At 41.0% G+C, this 17,828-nt stretch overlaps 1 protein-coding gene across 3 annotated transcripts in view; it reads right to left on the bottom strand.

Moving 5' to 3' along the window:
- LOC126475061 (nardilysin) overlaps nt 1-17,828 on the bottom strand; it is a 360,282-nt gene that overhangs the window by 267,592 nt on the left and 74,862 nt on the right. For all 3 annotated transcript variants that reach the window (XM_050102619.1, XM_050102633.1, XM_050102627.1), the window contains exon 4: nt 14,117-14,257. In XM_050102619.1, the coding sequence (XP_049958576.1) occupies nt 14,117-14,257 (141 nt within the window). The remainder of the gene's footprint in view (nt 1-14,116; nt 14,258-17,828) is intronic.

The following is a 17,828-nucleotide window of genomic DNA, read 5'->3' as shown; positions in this document are numbered from 1 at the left end:
GCATTAACAGATACTAGCTTCTAATAATACTAATGCAGGAAACACATGCGGACATAATCTATGCACATTGTTCTACACTGCTAGAATGGAAATTGATTCGTAGTCATCTTGTATGGCAGCTGTATTGCATTATCATGAATAGGGGAGAGTGTCTCTGAAATGATACAGGATTTGGGGTGGACATCATTAAAACAAAGGTGTTTTTCATTGCAATGGAATCTTCTCAAGAAATTTCAGTCACCAACTTTCACCTCTGAATGTGAAAATATTTTGCTGACACCGACCTACAAAGGGAGAAACCATCACTATAATAAAATAAGGGAAATCAGAGCTCGCACCAAAAGGTGTTCATTTTTTCCATGCGTTATACACGATTGGAATAATAGAGAATTATTGTGAAAGTGGCTCGATGAACCCTCTGCCAGGCACTTAATTGTGATTTGCTGAGTATTCATATAGATGTAGTTATATATGTAGATGTAGTGCTCTTCCAGGAACGGCAACTCCACGCCACAAGTGCTCCTAGCTTTTTATTTTGCAGACAGCCTATACCTCCCCAGCACTTTCTGCCCAGTTCTCTTGTGTGAGTGGATGAATTAACTTCATTTAATTCATGTTTATATAGTGGGGTTTTTTTTCAGTTTATTAAACGAGTTCTTATTTGCAGATGTAAAGTGAGGTATTACACAAAAAAGTTCGACAGCTGGAGATGTCAGCTATCTACCACACCGAAAAGCTTACCCCAGAAGTAACATGCTGTCAACACGTAATTACAATTTCAGTTTCAATGTCTCCTGGCTGGAATACTTTTCCCAGAATGAAGGGTATCACATACATCAACCCAGCCTCAGCTCTCTCAGCATCTGAAGAGGCCCAGAGGCTTAAATTGCCTTCCTTTGCAAAACAAGTACGTCACATAGATGTTATGGAACTTCAGATATTCCAAAATAATGCAAGCTACCATTATGGCATATTATTGATCTGGACCTGAAAATGAGCAGTCCCGTTCCATCAAATTTATCCACACCCACCTTTGATGATATACTGTGGATTTGTGGGAAGTGGCTGCACTCAGTGCAGCCAATTCTATAAGTGCCCCCAATTCCTCAATGGAAGAGATTTATGCAATTTATGGTAACACAATCGATGGTGAGAGAAGTGCAGCAAGCTTTTGGCCATTCATAATTCACCACCAAGTGATTACAAGCAATTACACAGGTTTACAATACGCTGTCAATGACAGACAGCAGCAAGGTGCAGTGATTTTTCCATCCCCTACAACATGGAAACATTACAGTAGATTACTGTTCTAGACTTGAAAATGAGCAGTCCCATTCCATCAAACTTATCCACACCAACCTTGGATGGTCTTAGAGAAAAAAATGAATAGGACCTTTTTTGTAGGAAATTTAAGGTAGTTTAATTTTGTATTGGGAAACATTTTTGCTAGAAACCATGGTTTTTGAGTTATTCAAGAAACTCAAAGAAATGACTTTTAAATGGCCCCCCATGATGACTCCTATGCTCATCCCCTATGAGTGAGATTTTTAGCATGTTTTTTACCACCGTACAAGAGCAGTTACGGAACCAGCTGCATTAAGTGATGAATTCAGGATCACATACATCATTACGATGGAAGAGGGAATGGTTCAATGCAGGTGAAAAGTTACTGAGGACAGCGTTTAGTACATCAGATGGTGACGACATCCAGGAATTAAATAACACATTGGGACATGCTGGTGCAGGGGGTAGCAGATATCAACAGAGCAGCTGTGGAGTTGTATACTACACACTTGGCAAGTCCGCAGTAAGGTCTATTGTATAACATCAGGGTAGTACAAGAATTTACTACAGAACTAACAGAATATATGAAGACAATTGGGAGCAATTGATTGGGATTTGGATATGGTACAAGCTTGACTGAACTTCCTAAATGTGAGAGTGGCCATAGCAAGGCTGCTACAATCCCTGGTATATAACCAATGTGACACAAGGGCAGAAGTGATACCATTGCAGAAGGCAATACATCACGTGGTACATGGACAATTAAGTCCTACACTGCTTACCTCCGTGGCAGTTTCTAACTGGCCTGCAAGAGTGCAGCAAGAATTTATGCCAGAGCTGCTGCATACAGTAAAACCAATGGAAGATAATTTGTCATTATTTTAGCATATGGCAACAGTTGAGATTGGTACTACTGGAACCAGGCTTCATGTATTGGTTCAGTTTCCTGTGATAAGAGTGAATGTGCATTAACAGTGTTTCACAACCCACCCCTACCCAGTGAATTGGGAAACCAATAAGAAATTTTTACAGGTGGAAATACATGTGGCATTGTCAGTCTTCAATGAGAGGGATAACTATGTATTGATGTCATCAGATGAGCTCTATTGAAGCCAAAGGGAAGACGATTACGATATGTCCAACCAGGACAGTCCAGACCAGCACATGAATATGTGACATGCAGTTATTCATGGGTACAGCAGATGTGGTAGGATGCCAGAGGGATGTCCTGACGTCATTCTCATACTTTCAAAGGATTGGTATGCACTGGTTTTATATCATATTTGTGCCAGAGTTAGTGAACTTTTATGAAGATGGTCGGTCCAAAGGAATGACAAGGATGGAATTAAAGAACAGTGGAATATTAGTCACTGGTATAGCAGGTACGAAATTCCATCTCCCAGCTACCATTACTGGAACAACCATAATGAACCTGACACAACCCTTGTTGTACTGGCCAGATAAACCATTAGATATGCTGGAAACCAAGTTTACCCATTTAAATGACACCCAAACACCACACCTCCTTTATTCATTGGATGAGCTTATAACATCATCACAGAAGGTTCGTATTATCACTGAGCAAATGTTCCAGCATATATGGCAGCACCATGATAGGCACTGCAGAAATATTATGATCATGACTACCTCAGTTTCTGATACTGCTGAGTTTCCAATATTGCTGAGTTTCTGATCTTGCTTCCTGTAAGCTTGTATCCAGCTCATGCAAGCTTGCATCCACCTCATGCAGAAAATTAACCATCAACTACCAGTGGACTGGGTTACCTGAAGCAAGTAATGGTTAGCTAAGTAATAATAGACAAGAAGCCACCTGCTAAACAAGGAGAAATGCTAAGCATAGAAAGAATTTACTGATAAGTGACTGCTAAGGAATTTGTAGACAATGAAGAGTTTGGTGATGAAAATTTACTAGTCTGTAAGGGATAGTTCAATGGAGAGATGTTTCTGTGGGAGAGCAAAGGAAGTCCGTTGGATTATGTGGGAAATAGTTGTTAGGTTAGAAGTACAGTCAATGGACATTGTGGTTTAAGCTGAACTAGTGCAGGGAAAACTAAATGTGCTTCATGTATCTGCCAAGTTATAAATTTATATCGAGAGTTTGCAGAAGTGTCATGAGCTGAGATCCCTTAGGCTGGATCTCTTGAAGAACAGAGGTGTGTTATGCTGTAGTTAATTTACTTTGCACAGTTGGGTAAAAGTGAGATACTGCCAATGGCAAACACAAGAGGCCTTGAAGAGAACAGTTCAGCCTGGCCTCATGAAGTTATATGAGGGGCTGCCTGCTGATATGGTTAAGTACTGCCACTGAGGGAGTGATTACATGCTACGGCCAAACAGAGAGACCAAAGGCATATTAGCATTGACGCAGCAGAAAGGCCAACTTGACTGCTTCACGCACATCCTGTCAATCTGTTGTGGCTTATGTGATAAGAACTGATACTTGTGGAAGGGACCAAACTACGAGGTCATCGGTCCCTTGTTCCTAATAAAACAATGACACAAGTGTGAGAATAAAACAGACGAGACATATAACACAAAACACAAAGAAAAGAAGACCACAAGAACAAAAGAAAGGCAAGGAACATTAAAAGGAACAAAAGAGGACAAGAAAACAACAGAGAGATGCAAAAAACAGTTAGAAGAGAGTAAAGCAATGAAGCAGATTACAGTGGCTGACCGATCATGGAAATAAAAATGAAAAGCCAGCCACTCTGCAACACCTCCACCCTAAAAGCACTAGGGTGGAGGACACAGAGGGACAAAAGGCATGCACGAAAACTCAGATCAAATGACAAACCCCAGCCTCATGGATGAAACGTAAAACAAAATCAGCCAATGAGGCATTGTCCACTAAAATCAATGATAACGAGTCCGGCAACCGAAGATGAAGTTGGAGGGCAGCAAAAGAAGGGCAGAGCAGAAAAATATGGGCCACTGTCAACCAGGCACCGCACCGATGCTAAGGTGGCTCTTCACAGTGCAGGAGGTAGCCGTGGGTTGCTTAGGCATGGCCAATGTGGAGCTGGCAGAGAACCACGGAGTCCCTGCAAGAGGCCCTCATCGAGGACTTCCTCACATTCGTGGACCCCTTAATGACTCACAGTTTGTTGTGCATACTGAGATTTTGCCATTCCGTCTCCCAAAGCTGAAAAACCTTGCGGTGCAAGGGGATGCCCACCTCCAGATGTGGTTTCCATGTAGCCTTTTTGGCCAGCCTGTCAGCAAGTTCATTTCCTGGGAATCCGACGTGACCAGGGGTTCCGACGAACACCATTGAACGACTGGACCGTTCCCAGGCATAGAAGGACTCCTGGATGGGCGTTACCAAAGGGTGACGAGGGTAGCACTGATCGTTAGTTTTCAGACTGCTCAAGGAGTCAGTACATAAAAGAAAAGACTCCCCAGGTCATGAACGGGGATACTGAAGTGCACGAGAAATGATCACCAGCTCTGCAGTGAATACACTGCCGCCATCGGGTAAGGAATGCTGATCAATATGGCCGCCGTGAACGTAGGCCTAGCCAAATTAACCGTCAGTCATCAAGCCATCGGTGTAAACCACTTCACAGCCCCGCAACACGTAAAGAATCGAGAGAAAATGACAGCGGAGAGCCGCAGGGCTAACGGAGTCCTTAGGGCCACATGAAAGGTCCAGACGAAACTGCGGCCGAGGCGTACACCATGCAGGTGTACATATTCAGACCTCGAGGAGAGGTGGTATAGGCAAGGACTCCAGTTCGGACACAAGCGATCGCACGCGAAGCGCAATCATTAGCCCCGATGCGGGCCACCAATGCAGATGGACTGCTGCTGGTGAGAAAAGGAGACGGTAATTAGGATGCTCAGGAGAACTACAAATGTGTGCTATATAACAGGGTTGAGTAAATGCAACGTTGCTGCCGAACCATAAACCACACTCCCATAGTCAATTCATGATTCAACAAGGGCTCTGTAGAGCCGCAGCAGCGTAGAGTGATCTGCAACCCAATTGGTGTTGCTCAGGCAAGAGAGGGCATTGAGGTGCTGCCAGCACTTCTGCTTAAGCTGACAAAGATGAGGAAGTCAAGTCAATCAAGCGTCGAAAACCATTTCTAAGAATCGATACGTCTCAACTACAGTGAGTGGACCGTCATGAAGGTAAAGTTCTGGGTCCGGATGAACGTACGACACCAACAGAAGTGCATGACACAACGACTTTGCGGATGAAAACTGGAAGCCGTGGGCTATAGCCCATGACTGCGCCTTGTGGATTGCTCCCTGCAGGCAACACTCAGCAACACCAGTACTGAAGTAGCAGTACAAAATGCAGAAATCATCTGCATACAGAGAAGGTGAGACGGCGGGCCCGACAGCTACTGCTAGATCGTTAATTGCCACTAAAAATAGAGAAACGCTCAATACAGAGCCCTGTGGGACTCAGTTCCCCTTGATACGGATGGAACTATGGGAGGCACCAACTTGGACACAAAAAGTACGGAGCGACAGGAAGTTTCGGATAAAAATCGGAAGTGGGCCCCGGAGACCCCACTCACACAATGTGGCAAGGATATGATGTCGCCAGGTCATGTCATATGCTTTTCGTAAATCAAAAAACACGGCAACCAGGTGTTGGCATCTGGAAAAGGCTGTTCGGATGGCAGACTCGAGGGAAACTAGATTATCAATGGTAGAGCAACCCTGGCAGAAGCCCCCGACATGGAACCAGTAGGCCACACGACTCTAGGACCCAACCCAACTGCTGACATACCATACATTCCAGCAGCTACACAAAGAACGTTGGTGACGCTGATGGGCCAATAGCTATCCACATCAAGCGGGTTTTTACCGGAATGATGGTGCTCTCCCACCATTGCAATAGAAAGATGCCATCGCTCCAGATCCAGCTGAAGATGACGAGGAGATGTCGCTTGTAGTCAGATGAGATATGTTTAATCATCTGGCTGTGGAGCAGATCAGGCCCAGGAGTTGTGTCCGGGCAATGAGCAAGGGCACATAGGAGCTCCCACTCTTTGATGGGGCATTATAGGATTCACTGTGGCGTGTAGTGAATGAGAGGATGTTCCCTTCCAGCTGCCATTTGAGAGTGCGAAAGGCTGGGGAGGGGGATTCTTCAATGCAGAGGCTCCAGCAAAGTGCTTGGCAATTGCATTTGCATTGGTAGATAATAGGCCATTTATGGCAACGCCGGGAACACCTGTTGGAGTCTGGTACCCGAAAAGACGTTTGATCTTTGCCCAGACTAGGGAAAGTGACATATGGCATCCAATGGTCGAGATGTGTCTCTCCCAACACTCATGCTTCCGTCGTTTGGTAAGTTGGCGAACGCGGGCACGGAGCCATTTAAAGGCTATGAGGTACTCCAGGGCAGGGTGCCGCTTATGCCACTGCAGAGCTCGCCGACGCTCCTTAATTGCTTCAGCGACTTCTGGCAACCACCAAGGGACTGCCTTATGCCTTGGGCTCCCTAAAGAGTGAAGGATTCCATTTTCTGCCGCAGAAACAATTGTTGTAGTCACATGCTCAACCATCACATTGATGTTACCGTGTGGAGGAGATTCAACAGTGACAGCAGAGGTGAAAGTTTTCCAGTCTGCCTTGTTTCAAGCTCATCTGGGCAGGCATCCATGGTCCTGATGCTGGGGCAATGACAGGAAGATGGGGAAGTGGTGACTACCACACAGGTTGTCATGTGCTCTCCAGTGGATAGATGGGAGAAGTCCTGGGCTGCAAAGTGATAAATCAATGGCCGAGTAACTACCATGAGCCACACTGAAATGTGTGGCGGCCCCAGTATTTAAGAGGCAGAGGTCGAATTGAGACAGTACAGTTTCGACATCTCTGCCTCGGCCAGTAAGCACAGTGTCACCCCACAAGGGGTTATGGGTGTTAAAATCTTGCAAAAGTAGGAAAGGTTTAGGGAGTTGATCAATCGGTGCAGCTACTAAACTCAGAGGTACTGCACCATCTGGAGGAAGATATACATTGTAGACAGTTATTTCCTGCATCGTCCTTATTCTGACAGCCACAGCTTCAAGAGGGGTTTGAAGAGGTGTAGGTTCACTACAAACTGAGTTTAGGACATAAACGCAAACTACAACTGACACTCGATTATAGTCACTATGGTTCCTGTAATATCCCTTATAGCTGCGGAGGGCAGGGGTCCGCATTGCTGGGAGCAAGGTTTCCTGGAGGGCAATGCAGATAGCAGGTGTAAAGCTAACCAGTTGCCATAGCTCAGCCAGGCGGTGGAAAAAACCGCCGCAATTCTACTGGAAAATGACGTCATCCTGAGAGTGGGAAGGTATGGAACATTCAATGAGGTAGTTTACACCTCAGAGTCACCTGCTGCCACCGACTTATTGCCTGAGCAGTATATAAGCATTATGTCTGAGGGTCTGGGGAGATCTAGGTCCTCAGCGGACGCCAAAATCTCCACCCCATCCTCAGACACAGAGCTTGAAGGTAGCGTTGGTGTGGGTGCCACTGCTATTTCCTTGGTCTTAGGGGTTTTCTTTTTGGATTTCTCTCACTGCTCCTTGGGTTTCCCTGGCTGGAGGACTTCATTGGCTCAGTCTCCAGGGCTGAGGATGAGCGTGAAGCCTTACGACCAGCTGCGTTTGGGCTCTTCAGCCACAATATTGTTACATTCCATCCTGGATTTTCCGTTGTTTTATTACTGAACCTACATACGACATCTGCAAAAGTCACCAGCTTAATGGCTACAGGCAGAAAATTTAAATAAATAAATAAACCTACAAGATCAACCTATGGAAACTTGCAATCTTAAGTGCACTTGGAGGACATGAGTTGTACTGGACTTTCATATGCAATAACTGCACAGATTCCCTAAGTAAGTAATGTTAGTGTTTAACATCTCATCGATTTTGGTTAGAGCAGCAGTGATGAGAGAAGACGAAACAGTTATGGGCGATTTAAGTTACCATTCCTGCATTCACCCACAGTGATTTACAAAAATCAAAAAAAACCCAAATCAAGAGCACAAGGTGAAGATGTGAACTCTGCTCTTCTTGATTATGACTCCTTAGTTGGTTTTCCAGCTATGTAGTGCCCATGTACTCAAAACGGAATGAAGACCTTACCATTCTAAGCTGCTTTCTCTGTCTACAAAACCTGTGGAAGGGGTATCACACAGCTAGGTACCAGTGTATGTAGGGATTTTGTGAAACAAATTGTCAGATACTGTGGTTGAAGGGTCTATGTTATTCACAATGCAGCACAATTTACTGCCCACTGACACGAACTGACTTTACTGTCGAGGTGCACTGTGTGCTTTCAAGTACTCAAGCTCCTGTCACGATTACAGTTAATGTATAACTCAATAAAAGTACGAGTTTGATGGTGAGTGGGCAATCCATGATGTGGCTGGTATGTTGTCTATGACTTCAGATAATGACGTTAAAAGTAGCATGCATATCCAAATATTTGTGTGAAAACTGCCTCGTAAGCAAACTGCCAGAGGGGTAACTGCACAACTTGTTCAACTCTCTTCGAAATGTTGGTTTTACAGAGCCAGTATGATATACTTCCAATTTCTAAATTGTTCTTATATTTTCATATTATTGTAGCACTGTCTGGTCATTGAGTGGATCCTAGGTTTTGAGTTCAATATACAGCTAGTCCCAGTATTTTTTTCTGCCATACAACACTACTGTACTTCCACATCTAGTGATGCTATGTGCACACAAAAAATTCCATATTACATCATGGTTAATGTGAACTGTACATTGCCTATAATTGGTTGGATAACTCAATTTTCAGGTTATAGTAAGACAAGGGTAAATCACATTCAATAGGGTCATGTCCAATTATACATTGAAGAGTACTGAGTGATCTTAGGGTTGATGACTGCTTGACTTTTATTCAGAGTATTTTCCATTTTTAGCTTTTTCAGGACTTTATTTAGTGACTCAATTTCTTCATCCCAAGCCAAGCAATGCTATCAAGCAGCCACTAATTAGCATTTACACATGCACATGCAAGACTCAGTATTAGTGATGTGAGACGGGCAAATATCCAGTGGGCAGACATCTATAAATGGGCATATGCCCAAAGTAGTTTTAAATGCCAAAAATCTCAACATTTACTAAAAAAGTACTTTTTTAAAAGTTTGTCCAAAATCAGGACATTTATAAAAAAAGTCATTTTTCAGTTTTTTCTGCTAGAATGTATAATTTATTAATTAAAATAGGGGAATGCGATGAAACTGTCAAAAGCCTTTTTCTTCTTCTTCTTTTACTAGCATTCCAGTTTGCTGTACCAAGAAAGGGTGTAAGTTGCTGACAGCTGCTTATCATATATAATGTCATTATTTTTACCAGTTCTACACTTCACTATCAATCTCTCTCTCTCTCTCTCTCTCTCTCTCTCTCTCTCTCTCACACACACACACACACACACACACACACACACACACAACATTGACCAGCTGTGTAGAGCTAAGCTGCTATGACAAACACTGTCCTTACGTCATCGCTTTGTAATGTAACACACTTTATAATCCTTCGTAAATCTCTAAATATTATTGAAGAACAACTATTGATGACAAAATTATTACTGAATGTATTAAATAGCTGCTAGCTATATGTTCTTCATGATAAATGTATTCGTAAATGTTAAACTATTTTCAGTGGGGAGGGGGGGGGGGGGGCTGTTCGTAAGATATAGTGGCATTTGAGACAAACTATAGTTTTCTATTCTGTTCCTTTCTTCATCTACTTTCGTGTAACTGCACTGCTGTGAATATAAAATGGCAACACTAACATAAAAAAGATTTAATAACAAAGAATCGATGCCCAAGACACTGGAATCAGATAATTCCAATATTAGTAGATTGCTAGACAATCTGCATTCATGAATTGTGGAATCAGAATCAGTACGTGACAAATCCCTTACTAAAATCATTATGGATAAACTTTTTTTGATCTAATTCCAGTTATTCTAAGTAAATATTAGAGCCATTGCTATTATTGCAAGTATATAGTAGATGAAATTTTGAATGAGTGGCTGATAATTTCAGGTAATTTGTGCAATTCTGAGGGTTATTTAGTTATCTGGAATTGGTAACACCGGTCTGACCATCTGACAGTCATTCAAATCTATGTGGCTGAGTGAAAAGCAATATAACCTCATCTCTGTGTTATTTACAGTGTTATAGACAACATGCTATTGAACAGTTGCAAGATAGTTAAGAAAAGAGGATCTGTTTGGAACTTTTTCAATTTAAATAGGAAAAGAGTATCTTGCAAATATTGTTTTACAGAATACAAACAGTCACATTCCAACAAAATGGAAAAGCATATCAAAAAGTGTATCAAGTGCCCTCAGAATTCGAAAAAGTGCCTGAGTTAGGTAGAGTGAATGAGAACAGCTTTTTATTTATTTATTTATTACCTATATGCTAGATATTCAATATAAACAACACTTTATTCCAAAAATTACTTTTAAACTTGAGTGTCATTTTCTTTTCCTTTATTATTATTATTATTATTATTATTATTATTATGTGCTACCCCAAGAACTGACCTCATTCAATATGCAAAAAGTCCAATTTATTTCCCCTAATAACTCTCCCCTAACTCTCAAGCAGCTTTTGCAATTTGGTTACCCAGTCACTGAAGCAGCAGTGTTCCAAAGCACCTTTTCCAATAAAAAAATATCAGCTTAAATTTTTTATATGTGCCACTCGTCAATTAATCTTTAAAATGCATAAATGTCTGGGCATTTATAAATTTTGGGCATATGCCCGTGAATTTATCCTGCAACCTTGGGGGAAAAGCAAAATTCAGTAGTACATAAACCCCGATCATACACTCATCACCACCCAACAATCAATTTTGAAAACTACAGTTTTGAAGTGGTGGGCAAGGCAAGGCCTCCTGCAAAACTTTACTAGATGCCTTCTCCAAAAACTTCCTAGAGCAGATATTTTAGAAGCCAAATCATGATGGAAATATATTGGATCTAACAGCAGTAAATAGACCTAAGCACTTTAAGGATGTCCAAACTGAAGCTTACCGGTAATCAGTATTTATCAGGCATCTGTAGCAACAATAATTACCGAAGTACAAAGAACACACAAGCAAAATTATTTATACACTCACCAAACTAAATAAAGAAATGTTTTCATACATGAATAAGAAACTCAAACCATTTAGCTCTGTAGAGCAGCTTTCCCAAAACCTACAGAAATTCTGATAATATGTAAAGGTTTTACTGGTATCAGAGTTAGTGTCCATTCACTTCACTCATGGACGAGACAGGAACTGAAATTAAGGGTACAAAAGCAAAAGTAAAAATACTCAACTGTTTTCAAACATTTCTTTACAAAGGAAAATTCAGGAGTACTGTCCCAATTTAATTCATGCACCATAGCAAAACGATGTGATACACAGACTAGTGTCAGTGACATTGCTAAACAACTGAAACTGCTAAAATCAACGAAGCTCCAGGTCTTTATGGAACCCCTATCAGATTCTACATTGAATTTGGAGCACAATTAGCCCTTGGGGGAGCAGGGGAGGAGGGAACTGTGCCAAATGGTTGGAAAAAAGCACAAGTTACACTCATCTACAAGAAGGGTAGCAGAAGTGATACTCAAAACTACTGCCCAGTAACTTTAACATTCACTTGTTGTGGACTATTAGAACAAATTCTGAGCTCAAATGCAACAAAGCATCTTGAACAGAATGATCTCCTCAATGCACAACAGTAACAGTCCAAAAACATTGATCATGTGAAACCCAACTCACACTTTTATCACATAACATTCTGAAAGCCATGGATCAACGCATTCATACGCAGTAGTTCTACATTTCTGAAAAGCATCTGACACAATACCAACCCTATGCTTATTGTCAAAAATGTGTATCAAGTGTAATTTATGACTAGATTGAGGGAATCTTGGCAGCGAGAACACAGTATGTTATCTCAGATGGAGAATCATCAACAAATGTTTGCCCAAGGGAAGTGTGTTCTGACACTTACTGTTCATGGTGAATATTGGTAACCTCACAGACAATATTTAAGGTAAACTCAAGACTTTCCGCAAATGATGCAGTAATCTATAATGAAGTACTGTCTCAAAAAATCTTCACAAATTTTCAGTTGGATTTTGGTAAGATCTTAAAGCAGTGCGAAGATTGACAACTTCCTTTAAATGTTCAGGAATATAAAACAGTGCACTTAATAAAATGAACAAATCTATTACCCGATATCGACAATAATAAGAAGTCACAGCTGGAACTGATTGCTCATACAAGGTACCTGACAGTAACAATTTGTAGGGATATGAAATGGAACAATCACATAGGCTCAGTTGTACGTAAAGCAAGTGGCAGACTTCAGGTCATTGATAGAATACTAGCAAAAGTAATCAGGTGGCAGACTTCAGGTCACTGACAGAATACTAGATAAACGTAATCAGAGTGCAAAGTAGATTGGTTACAAAACACTCATCCAAACCATCCTAGCATATGGTTCAAGTGTATGGTACTCGTACCAGTTAGGAAAAATGGGGGATATTGAATGTATACAGAGAACAGCAGCAGGAATAGTCACATGAAGTTCCACGAATCAGCTGTAAATAATGAATCTAGGAATGTACTCCAACCCCTCTATGCATTTCTCCCATCAGTAACATGAGGATAAGATTACGCAAATTATGGTATGCACAGGGGCATTTAAACAACAGTATGCATAGGGGCATTTAAAGAGTCATTCTGCCAGTGCTCCTTATGTGACTGGAAGGGGAAAAAGTCATAATAACTCGTATGACAGAAAACGCAGACTCATCTGCACTTCACAGTGGTTTTCAGAGTAAAGATGTATAAGCTATTATCCTCGTATTTATTTCGTAATTTACTGACGGGAGTGCTGAGGGGCTATTGACAACAAATTACACAACCTTTAAAACACTGAAACTAAAAGTTTTTTGTAAGTTTGTGGCAGTGATAGAATCACCTCTATAGACACCTGCATTAAATGGAACCTTTCCAAGAATATATCACTATGTCTCAGAACTGCCAATGAATCACAAAAATTTACACAGTTTTGCTCACTGTAAAAGTGACTATGACTACCTTCTTTAATTTTCCAGCAATAGCTGCACATTTCTCTAGCACAGTCAGCAAGCTGAGTACCTGCTGACATTGTGATTTTCTTTTGCCTGGAAGATTAAGTTCTACAATTAAATGAAAAACATTTGCATTTTAGCCAGATACATCACACTCCATTGATTTTTGAAAAATTCTCAGTGGCCTGTAACACACAATTGGAAGGAAGGGAGGTTATGAACTGGCTTGTTGACAGTGAACTTATCTAAAATAGAGTGCTTTGCTTAGTTGGAGAGAGGTGCAAGAAAGAATCAGTCATGGCCTTATTGAAGAAGCTAGTCTGGCATTCACTATAAATGATGTACAGCAAACATGGAAAACTTATAATCAGTTAGCGAAGTGGATATTTCAACCATGTGCTTTTGAAATAAAAGATATGATGTGTGAATCAGTGTGACACCTCACCAAGAGACTGAAACCAATAAACAAAAGCTGCTAATGACACTTCAAAAATAAATGAACTGAAACCCACCCGGACAAAACTTAAAATTCCTTCATTCAGCCACAAAGTAGAACCTCCCACATATTGTATAATCAAATTTTATTTCACACCATACACATACAAAATATGTTCATGCACTTACCATCTTTATGTTGATTGTACACAGTATGTTTTCATATTCATTGCTTTATATGTAAGATGAGCGTTTATTCCACCAATTACTTAAAGACACACTGACCTTTATGAACTCATCAAAGCTGTTTTCTGTAGGATATTTCTCACTGCCCATAAAAACCATGTGCTCCAGAAAATGCGCAAGGCCAGGAATCTCGTCTGGATCACTAAAGCTGCCAACTCCAACACACAAACCTACAGCAGCCTGCAATAAATTGAAAAACATGAGAAATTGTAATAAACAATGCATGCAACACAAACATGAATGAATATTGCTGCCACAAAAGAACATGATATACAGGGTGGTTATAATCAAACTTTTGCTACTTGAGAGGGCCTCCATGACAAACAAGTGATCATAGGACAATGAAACTTTGTGGGAACACTTGTAAGAGCATGCAGAAGAGAAATAATGAACAGACCATTGAAAGAAACACATTTTCATTTCAACACTGGAAGGGAACATATGTTAATTGCATACCATGTTTACTTTCAAGGTTACAAACATTGCTCAATGTGACGACCATCTGCATAAACGGAATTGCACTAGAGATTACTCTACTGCTGCCCGAAACAACAGTGGACGATGGAATGTTCACTGTCATGACACATATTGTGGACTGTTTGAAGATTGCACACTGCCTCCAGCATTCTCAGCCACAGAAAAACTAACATCTTCAACAATTTGTGGCACAATTGGCTGCTGTTTTGATAAAATGGTTTTGCGAGTAAAGCCCTTCTCACACTGTTGAGACCCATGAAGACTGTCTGCAACTGTAATGCACACTTATGCTTGTGTTTCAACCCCGTCACAGCACCAATACTGGTGCCTAATGGCAAGTCATGACACTAATACCACTAACAACACAAACACTGTATCACACAGTCTGAACATCATTCCTATAAAGCTGGGTACCCATACAGTAAATAGCTTTCCAACTGGACTGGCTCAAGTAATGAATGTTTAATTACAACCATACTGAAATTACTTTTCATCAAACAATAGTTAGTACGCAACATTTGTAATTAATTGCATCTACTTACATACGAATCATAAATTATTACTTTTAAAACACAGCAAGCAATGAACTGTAAAGCTTCAATGATTCCTTTTTTTACTGTCCTTGCAGCCAGAAGTCAATACTGTTTAAATAAGTACTGAGCTAGTGTACATTTTGGTATAAATAGCCTATTGGTCAAAAATTCTTATTTCTATCTCAGAGCTCAGGCAGTAGTGATTACAAAAGGAAAAGGTAAAGACCCAGCATCAAAGGATTATTGTCACATTTGCCTATTAAATATCTTGGCCAACATCCAGGAGTGTCTCCTTTGAGCTCTTGAAGCACCAAACTGGGTTCAGAAAATTGAGGTCTCTAGGCAACACAGTCCATGAACCATGGGCCTTGCCGTTGGTGGGGAGGCTTGCGTGCCTCAGCGATACAGATAGCCATACCGTAGGTGCAACCACAATGGAGGCGTATCTGTTGAGAGGCCAGACAAACATGTGGTTCCTGAAGAGGGGCAGCAGCCTTTTCAGCAATAACCAAAACAGCTTTGGTGTGCTGGTACTGCGAACGGCTGAAAGCAAGGGGAAACTACAGCCGTAATTTTTCCTGAGGGCATTCAGCTTTACTGTATGGTTAAATGATGATGGCATCCTCTTGGGTAAAATTTTCCGGAGGTAAAATAGTCCCCCATTCGAGTCTCCGGGTGGGACTACTCAAGAGGACGTCGTTATCAGAAGAAAGAAAACTGGCGTTCTACGGATCGGAGCGTGGAATGTCAGATCCCTTAATTGGGCAGGTAGGTTAGAAAATTTAAAAAGGGAAATGGATAGGTTAAAGTTAGATATAATGGCAATTAGTGAAGTTCGGTGGCAGGAGGAACACGACTTTTGGTCAGGTGAATACAGGTTTATAAACACAAAATCAAATAGGGGTAATGCAGGAGTAGGTTTAATAATGAATAAAAAAAATAGGAGTACGAGTAAGCAACTACAAACAGCATAGTGAACGCAGTATTGTGGCCAAGATAGACATGAAGCCAACATCTACTACAGTAGTACAAGTTTATATGCCAACTAGCTCTGCAGATGACGAAGAAATTGATGAAATGTATGACGAGATAAAAGAAATTATTCAGATAGTGAAGGGAGATGAAAATTTAATAGTCGTGGGTGAATGGAATTCGATAGTAGGGAAAGGTAGAGAAGGAAATGTAGTGGGTGAATATGGATTGGGGGACAGAAATGAAAGAGGAAGCCGCCTGGTAAAATTTTGCACAGAGCATAACTTAATCACAGCTAACACTTGGTTCAAGAATCATAAAAGAAGGTTGTATACATGGAAGAAGCCTGGAGATGCTGACAGGTTTCATATAGATTATATAATGGTAAGACAGAGATTTAGGAACCAGGTTTTAAATTGTAAGACATTTCCAGGGGCAGATGTGGACTCTGACCACAATCTATTGGTTATGAACTGTAGATTAAAACTGAAGAAACTGCAAAAAGGTGGGAATTTAAGGAGATGGGACCTGGATAAACTAAAAGAACCAGAGGTTGTACAGAGATTCAGGGAGAGCATAAGGGAGCAATTGACAGGAATGGGGGAAATAAATACAGTAGAAGAAGAATGGGTAGCTTTGAGGGATGAAGTAGTGAAGGCAGCAGAGGATCAAGTAGGTAAAAAGACGAGGGCTAGTAGAAATCCTTGGGTAACAGAAGAAATATTGAATTTAATCGATGAAAGGAGAAAATATAAAAATGCAGTAAATGAAGCAGGCAAAAAGGAATACAAACGTCTCAAAAATGAGATCGACAGGAAGTGCAAAATGGCTATGCAGAGATGGCTAGAGGACAAATATAAGGATGTAGAGGCTTATCTCACTAGGGACAAGATAGATACTGCCTACAGGAAAATTAAAGAGACCTTTGAAGAAAAGAGAACCACTTGTATGAATATCAAAAGCTCAGATGGAAACCCAGTTCTAAGCAAAGAAGGGAAAGCAGAAAGGTGGAAGGAGTATATAGAGGGTCTATACAAGGGCGATGTACTTGAGGACAATATTATGGAAATGGGAGAGGATGTAGATGAAGATGAAATGGGTGATATGATTGACAGAGCACTGAAAGACCTGAGTCGAAACAAGGTTCCGGGAGTAGACAACATTCCATTAGAACTACTGACAGCCTTGGGAGAGCCAGTCATGACAAAACTCAACCATCTGGCAAGCAAGATGTATGAGACAGGCGAAATACCATCAGACTTCAAGAAGAATATAATAATTCCAATCCCAAAGAAAGCATGTGTTGACAGATGTGAAAATTACCGAACTATCAGTTTAATAAGTCACAGCTGCAAAATACTAACACGTATTCTTTACAGACGAATGGAAAAGCTGGTTGAAGGCGACCTCAGGGAAGATCAGTTTGGATTCCGTAAAAATGTTGGAACACGTGAGGCAATACTGACCCTATGACTTATCGTAGAGAATAGATTAAGGAAAGGCAAATCTATGTTTCTAGCATTTGTAGACTTAGAGAAAGCTTTTGACAATGTTGACTGGAATACTCTCTCTCAAATTCTGAAGGTGGCAGGGGTAAAAAAAAAGGCAGCAAAAGGCTATTTACAATTTGTACAGAAACCAGATGACAGTTATAAGGGTCGAGCAGCATGAAACGGAAGCAGTGGTTGGGAAGGGAGTGAGACAGGGTTGTAGCCTCTCCCCGATGTTATTCAATCTGTATATTGAGCAAGCAGTAAAGCAAACAAAAG

Source organism: Schistocerca serialis, chromosome 1 (assembly GCF_023864345.2).
Source record: "Schistocerca serialis cubense isolate TAMUIC-IGC-003099 chromosome 1, iqSchSeri2.2, whole genome shotgun sequence".
Lineage (NCBI taxonomy): Eukaryota > Metazoa > Arthropoda > Insecta > Orthoptera > Acrididae > Schistocerca > Schistocerca serialis.
This window is presented reverse-complemented; position numbering and strand designations above follow the sequence as displayed.